The 26,034-nt window shown below is 39.9% G+C and overlaps 1 protein-coding gene across 1 annotated transcript in view; it reads left to right on the top strand.

Annotated features, from left to right (window-relative positions):
• The first annotated feature begins 365 nt into the window (after positions 1-365).
• Positions 366-26,034, top strand: part of LOC112250251 (transmembrane protein FAM155B-like) — a 56,576-nt gene continuing 30,907 nt past the window's right edge. The window contains exon 1 of the mRNA XM_024420231.2: positions 366-1,533. Within this exon, the coding sequence (XP_024275999.1) occupies positions 808-1,533 (726 nt within the window). The 5' untranslated portion in view covers positions 366-807. The remainder of the gene's footprint in view (positions 1,534-26,034) is intronic.

Genomic DNA, 26,034 nt, shown 5'->3' with positions numbered 1-26,034 from the left:
ACTAACACTTAATGATCTTCTGACCTCACAGTTTTGGGGTTGTGGTATGTCACCACACTCAACATCATCTAAATCCGTTTACCATGGCATATATTTTTTACAACATATGAATTGTCACATTTATCTATAGTCACATTAAATATTTTCTTCCGAACCAGATGAATAACGTGGTGTTTAATCTCTATCCTTAAATGCCTCCTGGGGTAAAGCTGTCCAGCGAAAGGAATGAATGAAAGCTGGGGAATGAATGGAGCTTGCGTTAATGGGGATGTAAGAGATGTGGAACCACAGGGGCGACGAAGAGCGCAGGCGCCCCAACCCCCTTCAATTAAAAAATCTCAAGGTTTTCTGTGCAAAACCGAAGATGGCGACAGACTAAACGAGACTATCAAGGAGGGAGAAGATGAGAGACAAATTTCGCTTTTTTTCATCAGAAACGGAAGAAAAAAATAAGTAATTGTGTCATGTTTGAGGATGACAGATATAGCATAAAGATTTCGTTTTTGTACATACTATGCGTTTCTTGTGTGATGCTGCACCGGTGCTGGAGGTGTCAGTAGGATTTCGCAATATGTTACAATTTTGGGTGTATAGGGAATATTATGCCGGACGTTATCTATTTGCAATGGATCATTGTAAAAATTAGACGCCAGGGTTTGGAACTGGATTGATTTCTTGACACAACAACTTGGGGAAAATTCTTCCCATCACCATGTTGCAAACGAGGTAGGTGACATTGTTTGGGGGATAGCCTATATTGCAGAGGTGAAAAACCCATCTGAGATCGCTTTTGTCTCCCCCTAAAATATGATCAGGGGTGCTTGGATGTTTCGAAGGGAAGATGACGCCGTGTTAAAAATCTGTTGTGCACCCAAACAAAACGACAAACCCTGTGCCGATTCCGAGAGGGTACAGAAATGGCGAATGTCTTTGGCATCCCTATTATTTTTCACTGTCCTTCTCTCTGATCACCTCTGGTTGTGTGCTGGAGTTAAACTGAGGTCCAAGGATAGGAGCAACCGCAAAATCTGGAGTAACACGACTGACGGGGTCCACCCGGCTCTAAATGAGGAGAAATTTGGTATTTTTCTAAGCAATTTCACCAAATCCGCTGCTCCAAGTCCTCATTGCACTGATTCTCAAAGCCACCACACTCACCTGGAGTCAGCCTGCACCACGTTGTATCAGCAAAAAAATGGCTTTGGGTCCTCTTTCTCAACTCCATCAACGTTCTCGTCACAGATGTTACTTGATTATTTTAGGAATTTCAGCCTTTCTTTTTGTGATTCTTACACCATCTCCGACTTACTGTTGGGGATGTCAAGCCCAGACAGTTTGAATTGCAGTCTTCAGAACATGGTTTTGGATTTGTTTAGAGGCGGTGGGGATGACGAGGATGTCTGCAGCATCTGTATCCAGGCGTACATGCGGCTGGACCAACACGCTCAGGAAAAATATGAAGAGTTTGACTTCTTCTTTCTCAAGTATTTATCGGAGGATTATTCCGTCCGATCCCACACAGAAGACTGTAAGGTAAGATCAACTTGTACATCCTGTCATAAGTGCATTTTACATTGTAATGGCTGTTTTATTCAGCAGGGAGCTATGGGCGGAACGGTTAAAGCTCCTTCGTCTTCAGGCTACAGAAGACACATTTACACACAATAAATGATTTCAGGTGACTAATTACACAGACAAAGTACCATATGCCTACACAATACCTCTTATGAATGTTTTCCATTTGAAACAATTTATTTGCTCATTCATGAACAGGCCTACTTACTGTATGTGAATATTCATACTGAATTCATGAATAGCCTATGAATATAATAATACATGTGGTTCATGGTTGTATAATATCTACCTATAGCAGATGTTTGTTTCCTTGTGCTTCTATCATGTTAATAGTGTTTTGTTTTTCATGCCACTTCTCAGCTCTGGTATCTTGCCACCTGTGTGTCGAGCTGTGATGATGTCACCCCTCTGTGCCCTCTCTGGGTTGTCTGGCAGAGCCCTTGATGTTCCACTACCTCACAGCAGAGGGATGTCTGTGGTTAGGGGTATTTATGAGTCATATTGGACCACAGTCAGACTCTTTGCCCTGGTTGGTGTAGATAGAGCCATGATGCCTTAGGTGTTTCCCAAGTCTCTAATGAGACCTCGGGCAACCAGGATTTCCTAAGGCTTTGAAACTACTCTGTTTCAGGATGGCACATGTGGAGAGAGGTGTCACTGAGCTGTAGCCTATTGACCCACAGCTGTAGGTTTAAGAACAGCCCTGGTGATAAGACACAGTGCTTCCAGCAAACAGAAGATGTATGCTACATAGAGCAAAGGTAATATTATCTGATGGTTGTCATAAGGTTTTGACCTATGAATGTTCTAAAAACTTGGAAGGCTGAACTAACATCCATTTCAAAGATTCCATGCAGAAACAACTCAGGCAAAAAAGGCCACAGGCTCACTCAGGGATTTTCAATGCGTGATGGATTTACTTGTGCATATTAACCAACCGTTATTAGAATGTTATTACACAGGTATAAGAGAAACACTACATTTAAAATATATCTAGTTGAGATGATCATATTTTGAAAACTTCAGATAACATCCATTTTTTCTTGCTGGCTGCCAGGCCATCGAACGCCTTGCAAAGTAACAACTTCATCTACTGTTACCTTGTTATCAAATGAAAATGTTAGAAGTTATCTAGAGTGCAATTGATCCCACACATACAGTTAATTCTGCATATGCACACCCCAGCGGTAGAAGCTACCCCATCCTAAGGCTACTAATTGGTTCCCAGGTGCTGCATATCAAAAACAAGCAAGGCGCCCTGTCTTCTTAAACAAGACTGTCTTGACATTTTGTCTCAAGGTCACCTTTTGTAGAGCACATCGGTTGCCCTTCAAGTGTCAACTAAGAAACACCTGTCAACTAAGGAGACCTATACACACAGCATTGCGCTGTGCTGAGGTGACACGTGTCATGAGTTTACTCATGTCCCCTGCCCTGTTGTCCCCACTTACATCCTCTATTATGGCATTTTCTCACAAATGTCCAAAATGCAGAAAAAACATTTTAAATAGAAAAAAACATTTGATGTATTCCTGTATTAAAATACCATGATTAGTATTTCAGGAATGTATGTACAGTAAGCCCATTCATTTAATAGAAAGCCACATGGCTTCTGCATTTTTACTAGTTAATAAACAAAAGGGTCTATTTCTATGTGAGTAGGGACATGAACTGAAACATTTTGGGCCGGAAGAGATTGCTGTCAGTGTCAATTAGTTATCACATGTCTCATCTCCTTTGCTGTGGATATTCTTGTTTATATGATCATACACTGGGCTTATGTTGGTTGTAGAGCTTAAAATATGGAGACAGATAGAAGGTGACAGCCCATACAGGCTAATTCCTCATCTTTCCTCTTATGTAGGCTAGAGATGCTGTTATTTCAGACAGCCTCTCCAGGCCCTTGTCCAAAACTCCTAAAAGCCTTCCCCTGTTTGACAGAACTGTTGCTCTTTCCAAGGACAAACATTTTGCTCACAGTGTGACCTTACAGATCCGTCTTCTTTGGTGACGGGACACACAGTGAGCCTTCAGGCATAACTGTTATTGATGGTGTCGACCTCTTGATGGGGTCAGCTACAGATCATTTTCAGTTATGTTTTAACATTGCTAGTGCCAAGTCGTAGCTCCTCCCTCTAGGATGTAATGTATCCCATGGCTACTACTTTACACAAATGAATGGACACATTTCATAGGTGCCGTGGATTAGAGGGGGATTGTCACTGTCCAATGCTTGACTCATACACATTTACTCTTAAAACTGCTTTGTGTTTTACAAAACACTACTCTGTCCATACAACTATGAATTGTATAGTTCACATTTTTCCAGTTCAGTTGAACCTGTAGGCCTATCCCAGTTGTTTTCCTATTACCATATCATTATCAGAGTAGAGTGTAGGGCTTGAAGGAGATGTTTGTTACCTTTTGATTTTACATACAGTACATATTTTCTAAGACCAGTTCTCACTATTTAAAACATGGTCAATTATTTATGATCCTGTTCTGCTGCTGCTACAAAAAGGCAGCCAGTAAATACAGCCTAGTAGTGAACACTGTGTCTAATCAGAATCAATGTTTAATCACTGTTAATCTTATGTAACATCAGCTTTCTTGTAGGAATAACAGGAGCAGCACCTGTGCACTCTGCTTTGAGATATGATAGTAGTCTACGCTTGTACATTCACTACATCAAGCTGCTTTGATACCTATTTCCTATTCCAGAAAATAGAGAAAATATTGTAATCTTGAAGCTGCAGTATGCAACTTTTTGGGCGACCCAACCAAATTCACATAGAAATGTGACCTATAGATCTGTCATTTTTATTGAAAGCAAGCCTAAGAAGCGGTAGATCTGTTCTATGTTATTTGTATGCTTCCCGTTCTTAAGTTGAGTTTTTTTGGTTTTGTACACCAGCTTAAAACAACTGAAAATACAATACTTTTGGTTATGGAAAATAAATTTGACAGCAGTTTAGATGGTACACGGATTCTCTACAGTATACTTGCTTGTTTTGTCACATAAACTGAAATCCGGTGAACTATTAGAATGGTAGCAACCAGGAAATGGCAGAACGATTTCTGCATAGTGCATCTTTAATGAGTACTGTTTATATTCAACCCATATTAATCCCTTTAACACATTTTCACACACGTTTTCAGCCATTTAATGTGTTCAGTTATTGGTGTGAATATGTGTATTTACTTATTGCATGATCAAATATACATTCTTTACATCGAAGTAAAATACTCCAAACAACCACATGGTAATTTGTGGACCAGAGGGCTGTGTTTTGGAAGTAACATGGCTGGCTCAAAGAGAGTGTCAGAGTATGAACCAGCTGACTCACAGCACACTAGAATATCAATAAGGCAATGAGCTTCCTGAAGGATTTACAACAGGGTTGTCACGTACCCACACCCCTAGTATTAGTCCAGACCATTGGCTGCTGATTGGCATCATCTGACCAATAAAAGGGTGCTAACCTGGACCATCTCTTTCATAAGCTTGCGGTCATCCTTCTTTACCACATGCATTGATTAACAAGCATACTGCATCACATCTGTGCAGTGGATACCTGTAGTATAAGTAGAAAGAACATCTCTCATTGAGATACCATGAAATTTATCCTAAATGCTAGTCATATTAATACTAATAGTAACATTGCGAATTATGTGCTGCTACAGTCGTTGCCCTGATAGTTTTTTATATCTTCCTGAAAGCAGTGAAGCCTACAGGGCCCTACTGCTGATGAGTGATTATGTGCTTGCCTTCACAGGAAGGCCATGCTGTCTGCCTGCTTATCACCCTGGTGAATGGGCTCCATCAGCTTTGTAATGTGGCCTCCGTCCGTTGTCCTGGATGGCAATATTATAAATGTGCTCACAGAGGAAAGTGGCACCACAGGGAGAAAGACCGTTTCTAACATAAACAAAGGGATATTTTATTTATGCAGTTCATCAATTCCGTGCCTAACGTTTGAGGATTTCAAGTAATATCTGATCTTGAGATTGTTTGTATTTTTTGATTTTGGCTTTGCATTTATATTATTCATTACACTTTTTTTATTTACTTAGATTATTCCATTAATTTGGTTGAATAATAATGTATGACTAATGTCAATTTAAGAACCTTTTTCCCCCTCATGATTAAGGTTATAACAATCTTCAACAGCATATTGTGGCAACTTCTAATTTAATATGCACTATATATACAAAAGTATGTAGACAACCCTTCAAATTAGTGGATTCGGCTATTTCAGCCACACCCGTTGCTGACAGGTGTATAAAATTGAGCACACAGAAATGCAATCGCCATAGACAAACATTGGCAGTAGAATGGCCTTACTGAAGAGCTCAGTCACTTTCAACGTGGCACCGTCATAGGATGCCACCTTTCCAACAAGTCAGTTCGTAACATTTCTGCCCTGCTTGAGCTGCCCCAGTCAACTGTAAGTGCTGTTATTGTGAAGTGGAAACGTCTAGGAGCAACAACGGCTCAGCCACGAAGTGGTAGGCCGCAAAAGCTCACAGAACGGGGACCGCCGAGTGCTGAAGAGCTTAAAATCGTCTGTCCTCGGTTGCAACGCTCACTACTGAGTTCCAAACTGCCTCTGGAAGCAACATCAGCACAAGAACTGTTCGTCGAGAGCTTCATATGAAATCAAATTATTTGTCACATACACATGGTTAGCAGATGTTAATGCGAGTGTAGTGAAATGCTTGTGCTTCTAGTTCCAACAATGCAGTAATAACCAACGAGTAACCTAACCTAACAATTTCCCAACAGCTACCTTATACACACAAGTGTAAAGGGATGAAGAATATGTACATAAAGACATATAAAAACCTACAGTCATCTCATGGGTCTCTCAGTCAAGGCTGGCACGGGTATTGAACCAGCATCTGCAGCAACACAGGTTGATCTGCTATGCATCTGTAGCAGTATCTTAGACCGTTGCGCCACTGAGGTGCACTGGCTGAGCAGCCGCACACAAGCCTAAGATCACCACCAATATTTTTTAATGTGAAACAAACAAGAAATAAGACCAAAAAAATGAAAACTTGAGTATGCATAACTATTCACCTGCTCCTTGGTCTTTATTTAATTTTTTATTTCACCTTTATTTAATCAGGTAGGCTAGTTGAGAACAAGTTTTCATTTACAACTGCGACCTGGCCAAGAAAAAGCAATACAGTTCGATACATACGATAATACAGAGTTACACATGGAATAAACAAACATACAGTCAATAATACAGTAGAAAAAGTCTATAAACAGTGTGTGCAAATGAGATAAAGAAATAGGCCATGGTGGCAAAGTAATTACAATTTAGCAATTAAACACTGGAATGGTAGATGTGCAGAAGATGAATGTGCAAGTAGAGATACTGGGGTGCAAATGAGCAAGATAAATAAATAATGGGGATGAGGTAGTTGGATGGCTATTTACAGATGGGCTATGTACAGGTGCAGTGATCTGTGATCTGCTTAAAGCTAGTGAGGGAGATACTGTATGAGTCTCCAGCTTTATGGTGCCCCTAGTTTAGTGGTGTTGCAGACTCTGGGGCCTTTCAGAACAGGTGTATATAAATACTGAGATCATGTGACACTTAGATTGCACACAGGTGGACAAATTATGTGACTTCTGAAGGTAATTGGTTGCACTGGATCTTGTTTAGGGGATTCATAGCAAAGGGGTTGAATACATATGTACACACTACATTTCAGTTTGTAATTTTTTGAAATATGTTATCTTTTCCTTTTCACTTCACCAATTTGGACTATTTTGTGTATATCTATTACATGAAATCCAAATAAAAATCTATTTAAATTACAGGTTGTAATGCAACATAATAGGAAAAACGCCAAGGGGGATGAATACTTTTGCAAGGTACTCTATAAAGCAGACCTCCATTGGACTCTGGAGCAGTGGAAACGCTTACTCTGGAGTGATGAATCACGCTTCACCATCTGGCAGTCCGACAGACGGATCCGGGTTTGGCGAATGCCAGAAGAACGCTACCTGCTCTAATGCATAGTGCCAACTGTAAAGTTTGGTGAAGGAGGAATTATGGTCTGGGGCTGTTTTGCATGCTTCGGGCTCGGCCCCATAGTTCCAGTGAAGGGAAATCTTAAAGCTTCAGCATTCAATGACATTCTAGACAAGTCTGTGCCTCCAACTTTGTGGCAACAGTTTGGGGAAGGCCCTTTCCTGTTTCAGCATGACAATGCCCCCATGCACAAAGCAAGGTCTATACAGAAATGGTTTGTCGAGATCGGTGTGGAAGAACTTGACTGGCCTGCACAGAGCCCTGACCTCAACCCTATCGAACACCTTTGGGATGAATTGGAACGCCTACTGCAAGCCTGGACTAATCACCCAACATCAGTGCCCGACCTCACTAATGCTTTTGTGGCTGAATGGAAGCAAGTCCCTGCAGCAATGTTCCAACATATAGTGGAAGGCCTTCCCAGAAGAGTGGAGGCTGTTATAGCAGCAACTCCATATTAATGCCATGATTTTGGAATGAGATATTCAACGAGCTGATACTCAATACTTTTGGTCATGTAGTGTATTTAATAGTATAGTTTGAGGAGTCTATCTGAAAAAAGATTTGTTGGTGACAAAGGTCAATATTGCTAGTTATAAAAGTTTTATTACACTTTCATTATGCTTGGGCATCATAAAATCCCATAAAATGGCAGAATTGGAGCAGTTTTATTTTCAAAAACATAATCTTTCTATGAACCAATTTCAATAATTAGATAAGCCGAGTTTCAAACAGTTTTGGCATCAGCACTTCAAGTTGAAACAAACTCCAGAGAACACCTGATGATTAATTTACTGTAGAATACTGACACCTTGCATTTCAATTTGTTGCGCAAGGGCATTTTATTGAGTGAGATTGTATCCATCTGCATTTATCTTAAGATTTGGCTCAAATAACTTTATATCGAAGGATCTGAAGATATTTTGACAAATAGAATTATGTCACATTTTCACATTAGAGTGAGTTTCTCACGAAACCAGGACAAAAAGGGACCATGATTTTTTTCACAAGATTTAATCCATAGAATGGTCTTTTAAAGGAAGGATTGTTGACATATATTTGACATTTGTATCTAAAAGCACAACTGAGAAATAATTAATCAAAGATAGCATATTTATGATGTTTTGGTCTCCTGCTACTTTGAGTTATGATCCAATTTTTAAGCATTACAAACAGTGAACATGAAATTGGATTCAAAATGCCCTCTGCTGGTGATTTGCAGAATGTGCAATAAAATTAAATCAAATCAAATCCATTGTTATTGGTCACATACACATGGTTAGCAGATGTTAATGCGAGTGTAGCGAAATGCTTGTGCTTCTATTTCCAATAGTGCAGTAATATCTAACCTCTTGAAGCTAGGGGGCACTATTTTTATGTTTGGAAAAATAACGTTCCCAAAGTAAACGGCCTATTTCTCATGACCAGATGCTAGAATATGCATATAATTGACAGATTAGGATAGAAAATACTCAAAAGTTTCCAAAACTATAAATATTGTCTGTGAGTATAACTGATATTGCAGGCAAAAGCCTGAGGAAAATCCAATCAGGAAGTGCCTCTTATTTTGAAACCTCTGTGTTCCTATGCATGCCTATCCTCCATTTAAAGGAATATCAACCAGATTCCTTTTTCTGTGGCTTCCCCAAGGTGTCAACAGTCTTTAGACATAGTTTCAGGCTTTTATTTTGAAAAATGAGCGTGAAGGATCACATTGCTTAAGTGGAGAGGTGGGGGCTCTCAGAGTGAGTTTGTGCGCAATTGAGTAAAGCGGCCATTGTTCCTCCCGCTGTTATGGAAAAAGCTACACACTCGGTTGATATATTATCGAATATATATTTTAAAAACTACCTGAGGAATGATTATAAAAAACGTTTGACATTATGAAGAATATTTGGAATTTCCGTCTGCGTTGTCGTGACCGCTGTGGATTTCTGAACATAACGCGACAAACAAATGTCGGTATTTTGGGTATAAAAATAATCTTTATGGAACAAAAGGAACATTTGCTGTGTAACTGGGAGTCTCGTGAGTGAAAACATCCGAAGATCATTAAAGGTAAACGATTAATTTGATTGCTTTTCTGATTTTCGTGACCAAGCTTCCTGATGCTAAGTGTACATAATGCTATGCTAGGCTATCGATAAACTTACACAAACACTTGGATTGCTTTCGCTGTAAAGCATAATTTCAAAATCTGAGGCGACAGGGTGATTAACAAAAGGCTAAGCTGTGTTTCGCAATATTGCACTTGTGATTTCATGAATATGAATATTTTTTAGTAATATTATTTGACTGTTGTGCTATGCTATTCAGCGGTTGCTGACGAAAATGATCCCGCCACAGGGATGTGTGCGTCAAGAAGCTAACAAGTAATCTAAGGGGTGAATGAGAATATGTACATTTAAATATATGGATGAGCGATGGACGAGCAGTCTAGGCAAGGTGCAATAGATGGTATAAAATGCAGTATGGAGCGGTATGCAAACTGAAGTGGGTCTTGGGTGGCAGGTAAGGTGGAGGTGATATGATCCTTGACTAGTCTCTCAAAGCACTTCATAATGACTGAAGTGAGTGCTACGGGGGCGGTAGTCATTTAGTTCAGTTATCTTTGCCATCTTGGGTACAAGAACAATGGTGGTCATCTTGAAGCATGTGGACCCAGACTGGGATAGGGAGCGATTGAATATGTCCGTAAACACACCAGCCAGCTAGTCTGAGTATGCTCTGAGAACGTGACTAGGGATGCCGTCTGGACCAGCAGCCTTGCGAGGGTTAACACTTTTAAACTCACCTCGGCCACAGAATAGTAGAGGGGGCGCACTCCTTATTAGCGGGCCGTGGTGGTGGCACTGTATTATCCTCAAAGCGGGCAAAGAAGATGTTTAGTTTGTCTGGAAGCGTGACGTCGGTGTCCGTGACTTGGCTGGTTTTCTTTTTGTAGTCCGTGATTTCCTGTAGACCTTGCCACATATGTCTTGTGTCTGAGCCATTGCATTGCGACTCCACTTTGTCCCTGTACTGGTATTTCGCTTTTTTAATTTCTTGCGGAGGGAATAGCTACACTGTTTCTATTCAGCCATATTCCCAGACCTCTTTCCATGGTTAAATGCGGTGGTTCGCACTTTCAGTTTTGCGCGATTGTCGTCATCCATCCACTGTTTCTGGTTAGGGTAGGTTTTAATAGTCACAGTGGGTACAACATCTCCAATGCACTTCCTTACTCAGCGAGTCAGCGTTAAGATGTGATTGGTTACATTGTCTATTGCAGGGTTCCCCAACTGGCATTTAGGTGATTTTATTTGGCCCCCCAAGTTTTTGGAGAAAATAAAAATGTTTTATTGTTGGACATAAAATACTATAAAAACACCAGCAAATCAGCTCCAAGTCATTTTTATTTTGGAAATCTGTTCCAAACTATTCCCACGCATAATAGAGAGATACAGTACCAGTCAAAAGTTTGGACACACCTACTCATTCAATGGATTTTCTTTATTTTACTATTTTCTACATTGTAAAATAATAGTGAAGACATCACAACTATGAAATAATACTTATGGAATCATGTAGTAACCACAAAAGTGTTAAACAAATAAAAAATATATTTTATATTTTTGATTTTTCAAAGTAGCCACCCTTTGCCTTGATGACAGCTTTGCACAATATTGTATGTAAAGTGGTAGGCAACAAAGAAAGAGTGAGATATAACTAACTAACTTACTTAACCATTAATTTATCATGTTCACAGACTGTTTATTCTACTCTTTTCAAACTGAGAGGATTGTGTTTTTAATCAGCTCTCCCATCTCGGGTGCCTATTAGTGGAGGGGATGTGACTGTGGAACTCCGTTCTGCAAGGATCAGAGACTCACATTAAATGAAGACACCTCGCTCTGTTCCTCTTCCCCTGACTTTGCACATCTATCACTGCACATCTATCACTCCAGTGTTTATTTGCTAAATTGTAATTGTTTCGCCACTATGGCCTATTTATTGCCTTTCCTCCCTTATCCTACCTCATTTGCACACACTGTATATAGACTTTTTTCTATTGTGTTATTGACTGTATGTTTGTTTATTCCATGTGTAACTCTGTGTTGTTGTTTGTGTCGCACTGCTTTGCTTTATCTTGGCCAGGTCGCAGTTGTAAATGAGAACTTGTTCTCAACTAACCTACCGGGTTAAATAAAGGTGAAATAAAATAAATAATAAAATAAAAAAACATTGCATGCACAAGATTTTCAGGGTCATGACTCAATTAACCATCATCCTCCCCATGAGTTGGTGTGTCCTTTATATGCTTTCAGTTAACACAGGGAAGTTCTTAATTCCCCATTCTCCAATTACCTTGTGTATCAGAGATACCTCTGCTGACTAGTTTGTGTGAACATGTTCCTATGGTGGTTCATTACACAGACTTCATAATGGTAACTGCCCAATCACACACCATTGTCCTTCCTCCAATAGTCTCTAGTTTCAAATTTCACGTTTCATTAGTCGTACATACAGGATACACACCATCCAACGCAATGCTTACTTACAGGTTCCTTCTCAACGATGCTAAATAAGAAAAGATAAGAATACAAACAATGTAAATGGCTCAATAGAATAAATATAAAACAGGAAGGCACAATTCATAGTCTAATATTTACACGTGTTTTTGGGAAGGGGGATTTGGGGGGCAAGTGTTTACATTGTGCAGTATTTAACAATACTGATAAGTCTGGTAGCAGCAGTTGTGGTGTGTGGATGATTGTATATCTGTATGGGTGTGAGTGTGAGTGAGTGCATATGTGCTAAGGTGCAGAGAGTCAGTGCAGGTGGTCAGTCCAGTGCAAGTGTTCAGCAGCCTGATGGCTTGTAGGTAGAAACCGTCTCTGAGCCTATTGGTATCATACCTCATGCTCCGATACTGTCTGCTTAACGGTAAGGGAGTGAACAGCTCATGGCTGGGGTGTGTGGGGTCCTTGATGATCCTGAGGGCCATCCTCAGGCACCATTTTGAGTAGATGTTCTGAATGGGTGGGACCATGGTCCCAGTGTTGTACTGGGCCATCTTCACCTCCTGCTGGAGAGCCTTGAGTTTGCAGATGGAGAAAATTCCCATACCAGGCCGTGATGCAACTGGTCAGGACTCTCTCGATGGTGCAGTGGTAGTATTTGGAGAGGACCCGGGGTGTCGTGCCGAATTTCTTCAGCCACCTTAGGAAGTAGAGATGCTGATGCGCCCTTTTGACAAAAGTTAATGTTGTTGGTCCATGTCAAGTCCTCAGTGATGTGGACACCGAGGAACATAAAACTGCTGACTCTCTACTGCAGTTTCATTGATGTGGATTGGGGCATGTTCCCTCCTCTGCTTCCTGAAGTCAACAAGATTCTCCTTAGTTTTGCTGACGTTGAGGGAGAAGTTGTTGTCCTGGCACCACAATGCCAGTTCACTTACCTTCTCCCTATAGGCTGACCACTTCCGACAGTGTGAGCCGATCAAACAAATGTTCAGAGCCCTTTTTTACTATGAGGTTGTGCTCTGTGTTAGGCCACCAGGGATAACATAGTACAGTAATGACGTTCTCTGCCCACAGCTGGTGTAAGGTCTTGGTATCCTTTCTGATTGGTGCCCACCTGGAAGACCCTGGGGCCTCATTTATAAACTGTGCGTGCGTACAAAATATACCCCAAAAATGTGCGTGCGTCAGTTTTCACGCAAAAGTTAGCATTCATACAAATTTTACTTGACAAGAGAATGTGCTCATCTCCCCACAAACCTTAGACCATGCAGACACACATCTGCTAGTGGTTGAAATATTGTATTGCAAGCTGGCAAGTAAGTGTTTGTGCAAATGGGGGATATGATGAAAAGCTTATTCATAAAAAACGAGCGAAAAACACAGATTTATTTTTAGAATCTAAAATAATTAGACATAGGAATCTTATAATTAGACATACAGTACCAGTCAAAAAATTTGAACATACCTGCTCATTCAATGGTTTTTCTTTATTTTTACTATTTTCTACATTGTAGAACAATACATTTTATATTTGAGATTCTTCAAAGTAACCAACCTTTGCCTTGATGACAGCTTTGCACACTCTTAGCATTCTCTCAACCAGTTTCATGAGGTAGTCACCTGGAATGCATTTAAATTAGCAGCTGTGCCTTGTTAAAAGTTCATTTGTGGAATGTCTGTCCTTCTGGCGTTTGAACTAATCAGTTGTGTGGCAAGAACAACTCAAATAAGCAAAGAGAAATGACCGTCCATCATTATTTTAAGACAGTGAAGGTCAGTCAATCCGGAAACATTTCAAGAACTTTGAAAGTTTCTTCAAGTGAAGTTGCAAAAACCATCAAGCCCTATGATGAAACTGGCTCTCATGAGGACCGCCACAGGAAAGGAAGACCCAGAGTTACCTCTGCTGCAGAGGATCATTGGAGTCATCCGCCTTAGAAATTGCAGCCCAAAGTAAATGCTTCACAGAGTTCAAGTAACAGACACATCTCAACATCAACTGTTCAGAGGAGACTGCGTGAATCAGGCCTTCATGGTCTAATTGCTGCAAAGAAACCACTACTACAGGACACCAATAATAAGGAGACTTGCTTGGGCCAAGAAACATGAGCAATGGATATTAGACCTGTGGAAATCTGTCCTTTGGTCTGGTGTGTCCAAAATTGAGATTTTTAGTTCCAACCTCTATCTTTGTGAGACACAGAGTAGGTGAACGGATGATCTCTGCATGTGTGGTTCCCAAAGTGAAGCATGGAGGAGGGTGTATGCTGTGTGGGGGTGCTTTGCTTGTGACACTGTCTGTGATTTATTTAGAATTATTATTTAGCACACTTAACCAGCATGCCTACCACAACATTCTGCAGCGATACGCCATCCCACCTGGTTTGCTCTTAGTGGGACCTCCAGGCTGTGTAAGGGCTATTTGACCAAGGAGGAGAGTGTTGCATCAGATGACCTGGCCTCCGCAATCACCATTCATCAACCCAATTGAGATGGTTTGGGATGCGTTGGAACGCAGAGTGAAGGAAAAGCAGCCAACAACTGCTCAGCATATGTGGGAACTCTTTTAAGAATGGTGGAAAAGCATTCCATGTGAAGCTGGTTGAGAGAATGCCAAGAGTGTGCAAAGGTATCATCAAGGCAAAGGGTGGCTACTTTGAAGAATCTCAAATATAACACTTTTTTGCATTCTACGTTATTCCATAGTTTTGATGTCTTCACTATTATTCTATGTAGAAATTAGTAAAAAATAAAGAAAAGCCCTTTAATGAGTAGGCGTGACCTAGCAGCCTAGTAAAATAGATAGGCTAAATATATTTCAAGTTGTGCAATATCATAAGCAGCACGGTTTATATTACCGGTATACAGTCGAATTTAACAGCTGATCTATTACATAGAAGTAGGCCTATTTCAAGTTTTTATTGTCATGTGCACAAGTACAGTGAACTGTAAGTGCTGTTATTGTGAAGTGGAAACGTCTAGGAGGAAGAACATCTCAGCCGCGAAGCGGTAGCAAGCTCACAGAACGGGACCGCCGAGTGCTGAAGCTCGTAGCGCATAAACGCATGTCCTCGGTTGTAACACTCACTACCGAGTTCCAAACTGCCTCTGGAAGCAATGTCAGCATAAAAACTGTTTATCGGAAGCTTCATGAAATGGGTTTCCATGGGCGAGCAGCCGCACAAGCCTAAGATCACCATGCGCAATAATAAGCATCGGCTAGATTGGGGGTAATGTTTTGCCTCCATTGGACTCTGGAGCAGTGGAAATGCAGAGTACTGACCTCAACTCTATCGAACACCTTTGGGATGAATTGGAACATCAAATGCAACGCAGGTCTAATCACCCAACATCAATGCCCAACCTCACCTCCAGAAGGCGAGGTCAGTACAGATGCATAAAAGCTGGGACCTAGAGTCTGAAAAACAGCTTCTATCTCAAGGCCATCAGACTGTTAAATAGCCATCACTAGCACATTAGAGGCTGCTGCCTATATACATAGACTTGAAATCACTGGCCACATTTTTTTATTTGGATTTGAATGCTCTTGTGGCTGAATGAAAGTCCCTGCAGCAATGTACCAACATCTAGCGGAAAGCCTTCCCAGAAGAGTGGAGGCTATTATAGCAGCAAAGAGGGGACCAACCTAATATTAATGACCTATATTTTGGAATGAGATGTTCGACATGTAGGTGTCCACACACTTTTAGTCATGTAGTGTATTTGACAGTATGGGTAGGCTACAGTATTGCTGTGCGATAGGAGCGTTTTCTATTTTCTATTTAATCACATAGCCTTTACCCATGCAGGACATATAAACCTAATGCCAATAGTTCCAAATTACACAGCAGATAAAGGCCGTTATTGTCACCATAAAAGGTGATTGGAGGCGTCTTCCAGGCAGAGTTTTAATGCTGTTCACTCGCGCACAGTTTTACGACAGGTCTGATTTATAATAGGAAACATACGTATGGCGAGCGCCAAGTTTATTAATCTTAATATTTTGTCCGTGCGCAGACTTTTCAGAAATGGCGCAGAAATGTTGTGTAAAATTGACGGAATGGTTACAAATGAGGCACATTTACTTTCCAACCTTGTCTCCCATGCAGCCCCCCTCTGCTTTAAGGGACATAGTGATCCATCATCTGTCAAGATCATTTTGTTTACTCAGAATTTTCTTGCCAAAGCCAATCAGTTTGTTTACAGCTTAAAATCACTTGCAACACTGAATTCTTATGAAGCCCTATTTGTAACTTGAAGCAGTATACTATGACTTCTATGCTGCAACTAATATGTATGGCAACTAGTGGAATGGACTGAACATGATCCTTTACTATCTATTTACCATAACCATACATTTCCTTCTGATTGCAATGAAAACATTTGTCTTCAGCACGTAGTAGAATATTAACACCTGGAAGCTGGATCAACACTTCTGGGGCTCCTGCCTAAACCAGTACTGATAGGAATGTACTGTGGTGGTGGCATAACGCATGTCAGGAGAGGACTCACATTTAGCTGATCAATGTAAGCTGTTAATGAATCCAATCACAGGGATGTTTAATGAGATCTATGGGGACTTCAGCATTACAGGTTGACCTGTCACGCTTTAATGTCTTCATATGGCAGCAGTTACATTAGACTGCTTACTCAGATATGAAATGATGTTATATTTTGCTCCAGAGCAGTAACTCTCTGATATTCAGACCACTAGTTCCACCACTGAGGACGTCTGTGTGGGTGCTTGTGTGTGTGTGCGTCGTTTCTCTGCTACATGGATATTCCAAAGATCTTGACAATAGTTGTATAACAGTGTAGCTGTGTTTATTTACATGCAAATGTAATTCCCTTTACCATTGTCCAGACACCCCATCTCACATCACTGTGTGGCCTGTGCTCAGCTGCTCCACTCCATGTGAATGACCCTGGGTAGGGTCTGTCTATGAAACGTATGCAGTCAGTCAGTGTTGTTATTGTATTCTGTGAGGTGTGGGTGGAAACTGTTTGCATGATCCGTTTCCTCAGTCTTGATTTAGCTGTCCAGGCAGCTGACTGTGTCCAAAGGAAGGGTTGGCAGTTCACAAGCTCCTAGCCCTCCCTCGGGACTCCCGTTCAGGGGAGTCTGCAGTTACCATAGATACGACAGTCCATGACTAGCAACCTTCCTTTGTATGGCTTAGAGAATAATCACAATTAGAAAGGATTTGTTTAAATTTAAACTAGCCTCTGAAGGGTTTACCGGTAATGCCCATTTTCAGATACCTCGACTTGGTACAGATGAGATAAGTTGTGAATGGTGATAGGATTGTTCAATTTATTATCAAGAATTGACCGAATTGACATAAATATTACTGTCACATTGATTAGATTGGCACCACTCAATCTGCAATATTTTTTTTCTGGAAAATGTCTTGGGTGCATTGAGCTTGAAGTTCTATCATGGAGTATAACAGATTTGATTTCCCTATTTAGAGATAAAGTAGAGTCAATATTAAACATCATCTCACAGTTAAAGGGATACTTCCGGATTTTGGCAATGATGTCCTTCATCTACTTCCCCAGAGTCAGATGAACTATGTATGAAAGAAGTTAGAGGTAGTTTTGTGAGCCACTGCTAACTGGCGTTAGCGCAACGACTGGAAGTCTATGGGTATCTTGTAGCATGATAGTCAAATCAAATTGTATTTGTCACATGCTTTGTAAACAAGCAGTGAAATGCTTATGGGCCCTTCCCAACAATGCAAAGAAAAATGCAATTGAGAATTAATAGAAAAGTAATAAGATGTTACAATAAAAGTAATAATAAACACACAATGAGTAATGATAACATGGCTATATACACGGGATACCAGTACCGAGTCAATATGCAGGTGTACGAGGTAATTGAGGTAGATACAGTATATACATATAACTAGGAATGGAGTGACTAGGCAAAAGGATAGATCGTAAACAGTAGCAGCAGCATATGTGATGAATCAAAAAATGTAGTGCAAAAAGGATAAATGCAGGTAGTCTAGGTAGCTATTTGGTTAACTTTTTAAAAACGATTTAGCAGTCTTATGGCTTGGGGGTAGAAGCTGTTCAGGGTCCTGTTTGTTCCAGACTTGGTGATCGGTATCCTTGACATGCGGTAGCAGAGAGAAAAGTCTATGACTTGGGTGGCTGGAGTCTTTGACCATTTTTTGGGCCGTCAAAGGTATATGAAATACAAATCAAATAGAGAAAAATAGTCCTATAATTCCTATAATAACTACAGCCCAAAACCTTTTACCTGGGAATATTGAAGACTCATGTTAAAAGGAACCATCAGCTTTCATATGTTCTCATGTTCTGAGAAAGGAACTTAAACGTTAGCTTTCTTACATGGCACATATTGCACTTTTACTTTCTTCAACACTTAGTTTTTGCATTATTTAAACCAAATTGAACATGTTTCATTATTTATTTGAGATTAAATAGATTTTATTGATGTATTATATTAAGTTAAAATAAGTGTTCATTCAGTATTGTGGTAATTGTCATTATTACAAATACATTTTAAAAATCGTCCGAATAATCGTATCGGCTTTTTTTGTCCTCCAATAATTGGTATCAGCGTTGAAAAATCATAATCGGTCGACCTCTACCCTCTGTAGTGCCTTGCGGTCGGATACGAAGCAGTTGCCATACCAAGCGGTGATGCAGCCAGAGATGCTCTCAATGGTACAGCTGTAGAACTTCTTAAGGATCTGAGGTCCTATGCCAAATCTTTTCAGCCTCCTGAGGCGTTGTCATGCCCTGGTGTGTTTGGACCATGATAGATCCTTAAGGATGTGGACACCGAGGAACTTGAAACTCTGGCTCCACTACAGCCCATATTTGCATTTGAAGTTTGGTCCAAAAAAAGTTTGAGGTTTGAGCATAAAATACACATTTTTATATAAGTAACTGGCAACTTGTAAACATTGAAATATGGGTAGAACTTTGGCTTAACCTGAGTAACAGCTTCTTAAGTCAAACTAATTTCATCATAATCATCAAAACTCAGTATATGTTGAAATTGCGTTGATAATATTACATAGAAACAAACTATCTTTTTCATCCCATATTCAGTATATATTGCCATTGGGTGGTTGTAATTATGTTTTATTTTATATTTGATTTGATCTTGTTTCCATGTTGGTACTAAAATGTTATGTTTGAATCAATGTCATTGTTTCACCATCAACCTAAATAAAGAGGTACTCTATATTGAAATCAAATGTGAAGCCACAGTCCAAAGATTGACTCCTACTGGTATATGAGTGTTAATACAGTTCAGTAAGAACGAATCCACCATCCAGATGCCTACCTCTTTGTACCCTGTTTAGCTTTGGAAACAAGCTGTGTACGTTTCAGCTGAGCAAGTTCCAGCTGAGGTATCATGTCAACACATTTAGACATTGATCGGCTTCCATGCTCATTTGCGAGAACCACCTAAATAACATTGAATAGTCGAGAGTAGCTCCTCATTTTTCTTACACAAGCTGTATGTGAAAGTCAATTCTGCTCTCCAATAACCGCGATCCAAATTCCATGACCGTCACAGCCCTACCTGTGTTTATTTTCTATTATGCCTGCTACAAGAAGTTGGTCATTATTAGTGGATGTGAACGTTGGTTTGGTTCTGGCTACATTTTTTATGAAAAGGGGCATTTTCATAGAACGACTTGAAATCCAGATCAATGATCATTGCGAGCATGTTAAACTATTTTGATAAAATAATTAAATTATTAGTTGGTCTTATTGTTGTGGAAGGCTTATATTTAACCCTGAATTCATTTGATTATTGCTGACTGTTTGAAATGCAGTGTATTGAGCTTTAATTTGCAACACAGCTTATTTAGGGACAAAAAAAAATGTTTTAATCGAGATATATATCATGAATCGCCCATAAAAATATCTAGATCTGATCTTTCGGCCATACCGCCCAGCCCTACGTAGAGCCCTCTGGCAGCATTATGGAAAGTCACCCTTCCATCACATTTTTGCCATTTTTTGTAATATAGAACATTATTTTATGCAGCAATGTGCCTTGAGCACGAGGGGAGAACGGTGCCTGTTATTCACCTCGTGGGCTAATAACCTACCTATAGCTATCAAAGTGCTAGCCTGGTGCTAGGGGGTTCTTTCAGTCTGGAAAACCTCTTTCGACTGACACCATTCGGTGTAACTGGTTGGATCTAGCTAACAGAAAAGGAGTGAACGCAAAGTGTGTTGAAAAGAGAGGTAAGTTAGCAATTCCACCGAGATTCTATCCACTTCCTCTTTTTGTCCCGTTGTCGCATAGAGATGTACAAAGTTTGCGAAGTTGAATCGGTCTCAATGGCACTGCCCGTGCGCTCTCAGATGCGATAATAGGATAGACACAATGTTGCGATCTCTATACATGTCTATGCGACAACGGGCCAGAATAAGGACGTAAACTTTGATTAAGGGGCAGTGCAGTCAAAACTAGATTTTCCAGTTTTTTTCTATGATATTTCCACTATATGACATCGAAATAACACTGAAATTGTGAAAATGACGAAAATGCCCTTTTAGTGTAAAACAGTGGTATTAAAAGTCTGGGTCACGACCCCTAGTTGGGTTGAGGGGGAACTGCAATAGGGTCATACATACAGTATACAGTACCAGTCAAAAGTTTGTACACACCTACCCATTCCAGGGTTTTATTTGATTTTTGCAATTTTCTACATTGTAGAATAATAGTGAAGACATCAAATCTATGAAATAACACATATAGAATCATGTAGTAACCCAAAAAGTGTTAAATATATTTTAGATTTTAGATTCTTCAAAGTAGCCACCCTTTGCCTTGATGACAGGTTTGGACAGCCTTGGCATTCTCTCAACTAGCTTGGGTGATTGTGGAGGCCAAGTCATCTGATGCAGCAGTCCATCACTCTGTTTGGTCAAATAACCCTTACACAGCCTGGAGGGGAATTGGGTCATTGTCCTGTTGAAAAACAAATGATAGTCCCACAAAGCGCAAACCAGATGCCATGGCGTATAGCTGCAGAATGCTGTGGTAGGCATGTTGGTTAAGCGTACCATACATTTTAAATAAATCACACAGTGTCACCATCAAAGCACCCCCACACCATCACACCTCCAACTCCATGCTTCACGTTGGGAACCACATATGCAGAGATCATCCGTTCACCTACTCTGCGTCTCACAAAGACACAGAGGTTGGAACAAAAAATCTCAAATTTGGACTCATCAGACAAAAGAACAGATTTCCACCGGTCTAGTGTCCATTGCTCGTGTTTCTTGGCCAAAGCAAGTCTTTAGTAGTGTTTTTTGTTGTTGCAGCGATTCAACCATGAAGGCCTTTGTTCATGTTGAGATGTGTCTCTTACTTGAACTCTGAAGTATTTATTTGGGCTGCAATCTGAGGTGCAGTTAACTCTAATGAATTTATCCTCTGCAGCAAAGGTAACTCTGCGTCTTCCTTTTCTGTGGCGGTCCTCATGAGAGCCATTTTCATCATTGCTCTTGATAGTTTTTGCGACTGCACTTGAAAAAAAATTCAAAGTTCTTGACATTTTCCAGATTGACTGACCTTTATATCTTAAAGTAATGATGGACTGTCATTTCTCTTTGCTTATTTGAGTTGTTCTTGCCATAATATGGACTTGGTCTTTTACCAAGTAGAGCTATCTTCTGTATACCACCCCTACCTTGCCACAACACAACTGATAATCTCAAACGCATTAAGAATGAAGGAAATTCCGCAAATTAACTTTTAACAATGCACACCTGTTAATTGAAATGCATTCCAGGTAACTACCCCATGAAGCTGGTTGACAGAATGCCAAGAGTGTGGAAAGCTGTCATCAAGGCAAACGATGGCTACTTTGAAGAATCTCAAATATAAAATATACTTTATATAACACTTTTTTGGTTACTACATGATTCCATATGTGTTATTTCATAGTTTTGATGTCTTCACTATTATTCTAGAATGTAGAACATTTGAAAAAATGGAGAAAAATGAATGAAGAAAAACCCTTGAATGAGTAGGTGTGTCCTATCTTTTGACTGGTACTATATATAGACACACCCTATGTGTTTGAACTTTTACTGAACTTGTCTGGTGCTTTAAGTACGCTCTTTGATTAAATAATGAAGTCACACTAATGACTCGAGGGAGCCAGAGATCAATATAGCCTAACCAGTTAGAAAAAAAACAGTTTCCGAGCCTCCTCACACTGCTGCTGGCCTTTGCAGATTCTGCCATTGTGCTCCTGAAGTAGCCCGGTAATATGTTACATCAGCGGTCGGCAACCATTTCTATTTGGAGTGCCAATTTATCTTACCATTTCTACCAGTCTGCGTGCCAGTTATGATTTTCATATGCACATTTTCATGGAGCAGTTTCACTTCATTTTGAATAATATTTGTATCTCAAAATCATTGTGTGTGGTTAATCTACATTCAATCTAAATCTAAATGAAAATTATGCAAATATAAAAGTATCCTGTATTGCCATTGCCAACTATGTAATAAACCCAACAAAAAAACATTGCAGTTTACAGGTAGAAAATATCCTGATAAAAATAAATATCCTTTGAATTACATTGGCTACCCATGGCCTGTCTGCAACGATCTTGAAACATTTTATCAACTATCAACTGAGTCACCCCAAAACTTTACCAAGCAAACTTCAAACATTGTATAAAATATTCTGGGCCCTCAGTTTCCTGTGCTAGTGAGCTCGAGACAGACACAGGTGTAGGCTATTTGTGGAAGGGATAAGAAGTAATCAGGTATTTTAAGACATTTCCACTGGATCAGAGCATTACATTTTTCTGTTTCATGCCAAGTGGTTATCGAAAGAGAGCTGGAAATGTTGTTCAAATACTTTAAGGGACTATTGTCATTGTCAATTGATTCTAAAAACAGACTTTGTTTACTTGCTGTTTGAGGTGAAGAAAAATTATTTTGAGAAGCTCCACAGCTCATTAGTGGTGGTGAGTTGAGACAATCAGAGATACTATCAGACATCCCCAAACGGGCACATTCATAGGCCTAAAATTGCACGCAGGCCAGGTAGACTAGTCCTACTTCTATATGCGTAATCAGGTGAGCATCCTTACACAACATAGACAGGAGAGTTTAAAACAAAAGATGATGAATAAACTGACAAAACTCGGAATGAAATGAACAAAAACTTGTTTCTCACATGTGTAGTATAGGTTGTGAGTTCTACAAAACACCTATCCACTCCGACAATGAGAACGGTACATTACTGTAATAGAAATATATTTCATGTATTAACAGAAATTACCATAACCAAACAAACATTGCAGATTAGAAATTATGTGAATTAATAGGTAAATGTCAGGTACTACTGGAATTGATGCACACAATGAAGTTATGAAACAATAAATACTCACAAAATGGTGAGTGAGAGCTCATTCTGGAGAGAGACTTGCCTTGTTCATCTGAGCCACACTCCTCATATTCTTGGACCGTGGCCTCCTCAATGGATTAGTTCACTAAAACAGGCTCAAATCACACAGGTGTCTTGTGTGCCAAGAAAAAAAATGTTTTCTATATTGCACTGTCAAAATGTACCGGTCTTCAAGGGTTTGCTGGTTTGAGGCAAAAATAATACCTAAAGTTAGTGAGCTAGCTAGCTAACGATAGCCAACTTTTGGCTAGCTCTAATGGTACGTACATCAACTGATGAAAACCAAGCTAATTTACTTCTGTTGAAACGGGAGAAAAAGGCTATAAAACATTTCCATACACACAACAGCACACTCTAATATACTTGTCCTCTTGTTCAGTTGTGCACCGGGGCACAATAATTTTGCACGCCCAATTTTTCAGTTTTTGATTTGTTAAAAAAGTTTGAAATATCCAATAAATGTAGTTCCACTTCATGATTGTGTCCCACTTGTTGTTGATTCTTCACAAAAAAATACAGTTTTATATCTTTATGTTTGAAGCCTGAAATGTGGCAAAAGGTCGCAAAGTTCAAGGGGGCCGAATACTTTCGCAAGGCACTGTATATTCTAATGTGGCCCTCCATGGAAAATAATTGCCCAGGCCTTCTCTAGAGTCTAGATGATCCTATCCGCCAATCAGGGCTGTGTATTATGTATATATATTTACATTTGTATCAACACATTAATTTTTATTTTTTAAAAGACAGAGATACAAACATTGACATTCATTGTACTGTTGAATGGGATGGCAAATTTAGAGGACAAAGCAAAGCTTAACTCACACACAGCATATAGTCATTACAAGCAGTGTAGTTAAGCCAAATGTAAATATTGAGTGGAGTACAGCACAGAGTAGCAGCAAATCATCAACCCAGTTATGAAGCTGGACTAGACCATTTATCCTGTATAGGCTGCCATATTTCGTAAAACATTGGACTTCTATTGAAGGTATTGTATCGAATCTCTTCCATATGCATTACATTCCCTAAATCCCGTAACCACATTTCAAATGTAGGTACAGTCTCCAATTTCCAAAATTGCAAAATGAGCCTTTTGGCTAATAGAGAACAAAGAGGGACAGCCTTCCCTTCCTGGTTATTCCCATCAACTGTACCAAACAGAGCGGTCAATGCTTCAATGGGTCTGGGGCTATAATTCTATCAAAGGCTTTAGATAAATAATCAAAAATGAGAGCCCAGTAAGCATGTAACTTAGGACATGTCCAAAACATGTGGGTCAAAGTCCCCTCATCCTGCTTGCACCTCTCACCCAGTGGTGAGGTGTCTGGGAATATTTTATGCAGTTTAACCTTTGAGTAATGTAACCTGTGTATCACCTTAAACTGAACAGGGTTGTGTCTGGCATTCACTGAACGGTGGTTTATATTCCTGAGAACTTCTACTGAGGCCTCATCTGAGATTTCTGAACCAAGTTCCTGCTCCCAAGCCATTTTAATAGTGTCTGTCGATACCTCTATGTGGGCACCTCTATATGGGCATGTAGCACATCATACAGTCTAGAGACTGACCCTTTTGAATGGGGTTTGACAAGGATCAGGCTATCTAATGTAGGATTATTTGGTTTAATGTCATACTGTGGGATATGTGTCTTTAAGAAATTCCTGATTTGGAGGTATCTGAAAAAAATGTGTTGTTGGCAAGTTAAACTTACCCTGTAATTGTTGAAATGAAGCTAAATGACCAATGTATAAGTTACCGATTGTTGTGAGCCCCTTCTCCCTCCACGGTGAAAACACCATATCATTCAATGCATGGTGGAATGCATGATTCAGGCAAATTGGGCTGTCAATGTATACAGTGGGTATGTTAACAAAAATACCTCATCTGTTTCCAGATCGTAAGAGTGTGGCAAATGACTGGGTTAGAGTCATAAGGGGCTTTTTTCACATATGATGGACTATTAACAAGTGCAGGCAGTGAGGAACGTTGACAGGAGGCCTGCTCAATCAAACGCCACGAACGCATATCATTCTGTCGGATCCCAGGTAAACTTTCCCTCCAGAAAGACAGAATATTCAGATTAGCAGCCCAATAATACCATTTAAAGTGAGGAAGGCCAAAACCCCGACTAACTTATACTTGCATAAATGCTTCTTTGAAATTCTGGCTGCCTTGTTAGCCCATAAGAATGGAATTACTATTGAATCCAGTTTCTTAAAATAGCTTTGTGGTATGAAATTGGGTAGACATTGGAAGAGGTAAAGATACCTGGGTAGGACAACCATTTTAATAGCGTTTATACAACCAAGGAGATAGGCGGAGTTTTCCAAAAATCTATGTTTTGTTTAAGCTGATTTTCATATCCCAATTCGTTTTCAATAGCTAATCAAGGTCTCTTGTCACTACGATGCCAAGGCTTGTGAACTTGCCCATCACTGTTCTAAATGGGGTAGAGTGCACA

The sequence above is a fragment of the Oncorhynchus tshawytscha genome, linkage group LG30, assembly GCF_018296145.1.
Source record: "Oncorhynchus tshawytscha isolate Ot180627B linkage group LG30, Otsh_v2.0, whole genome shotgun sequence".
Classification (NCBI taxonomy): domain Eukaryota; kingdom Metazoa; phylum Chordata; class Actinopteri; order Salmoniformes; family Salmonidae; genus Oncorhynchus; species Oncorhynchus tshawytscha.
Note: the sequence above shows the minus strand (reverse complement) of the source record. Positions and strands in the feature narration are given on the sequence as shown.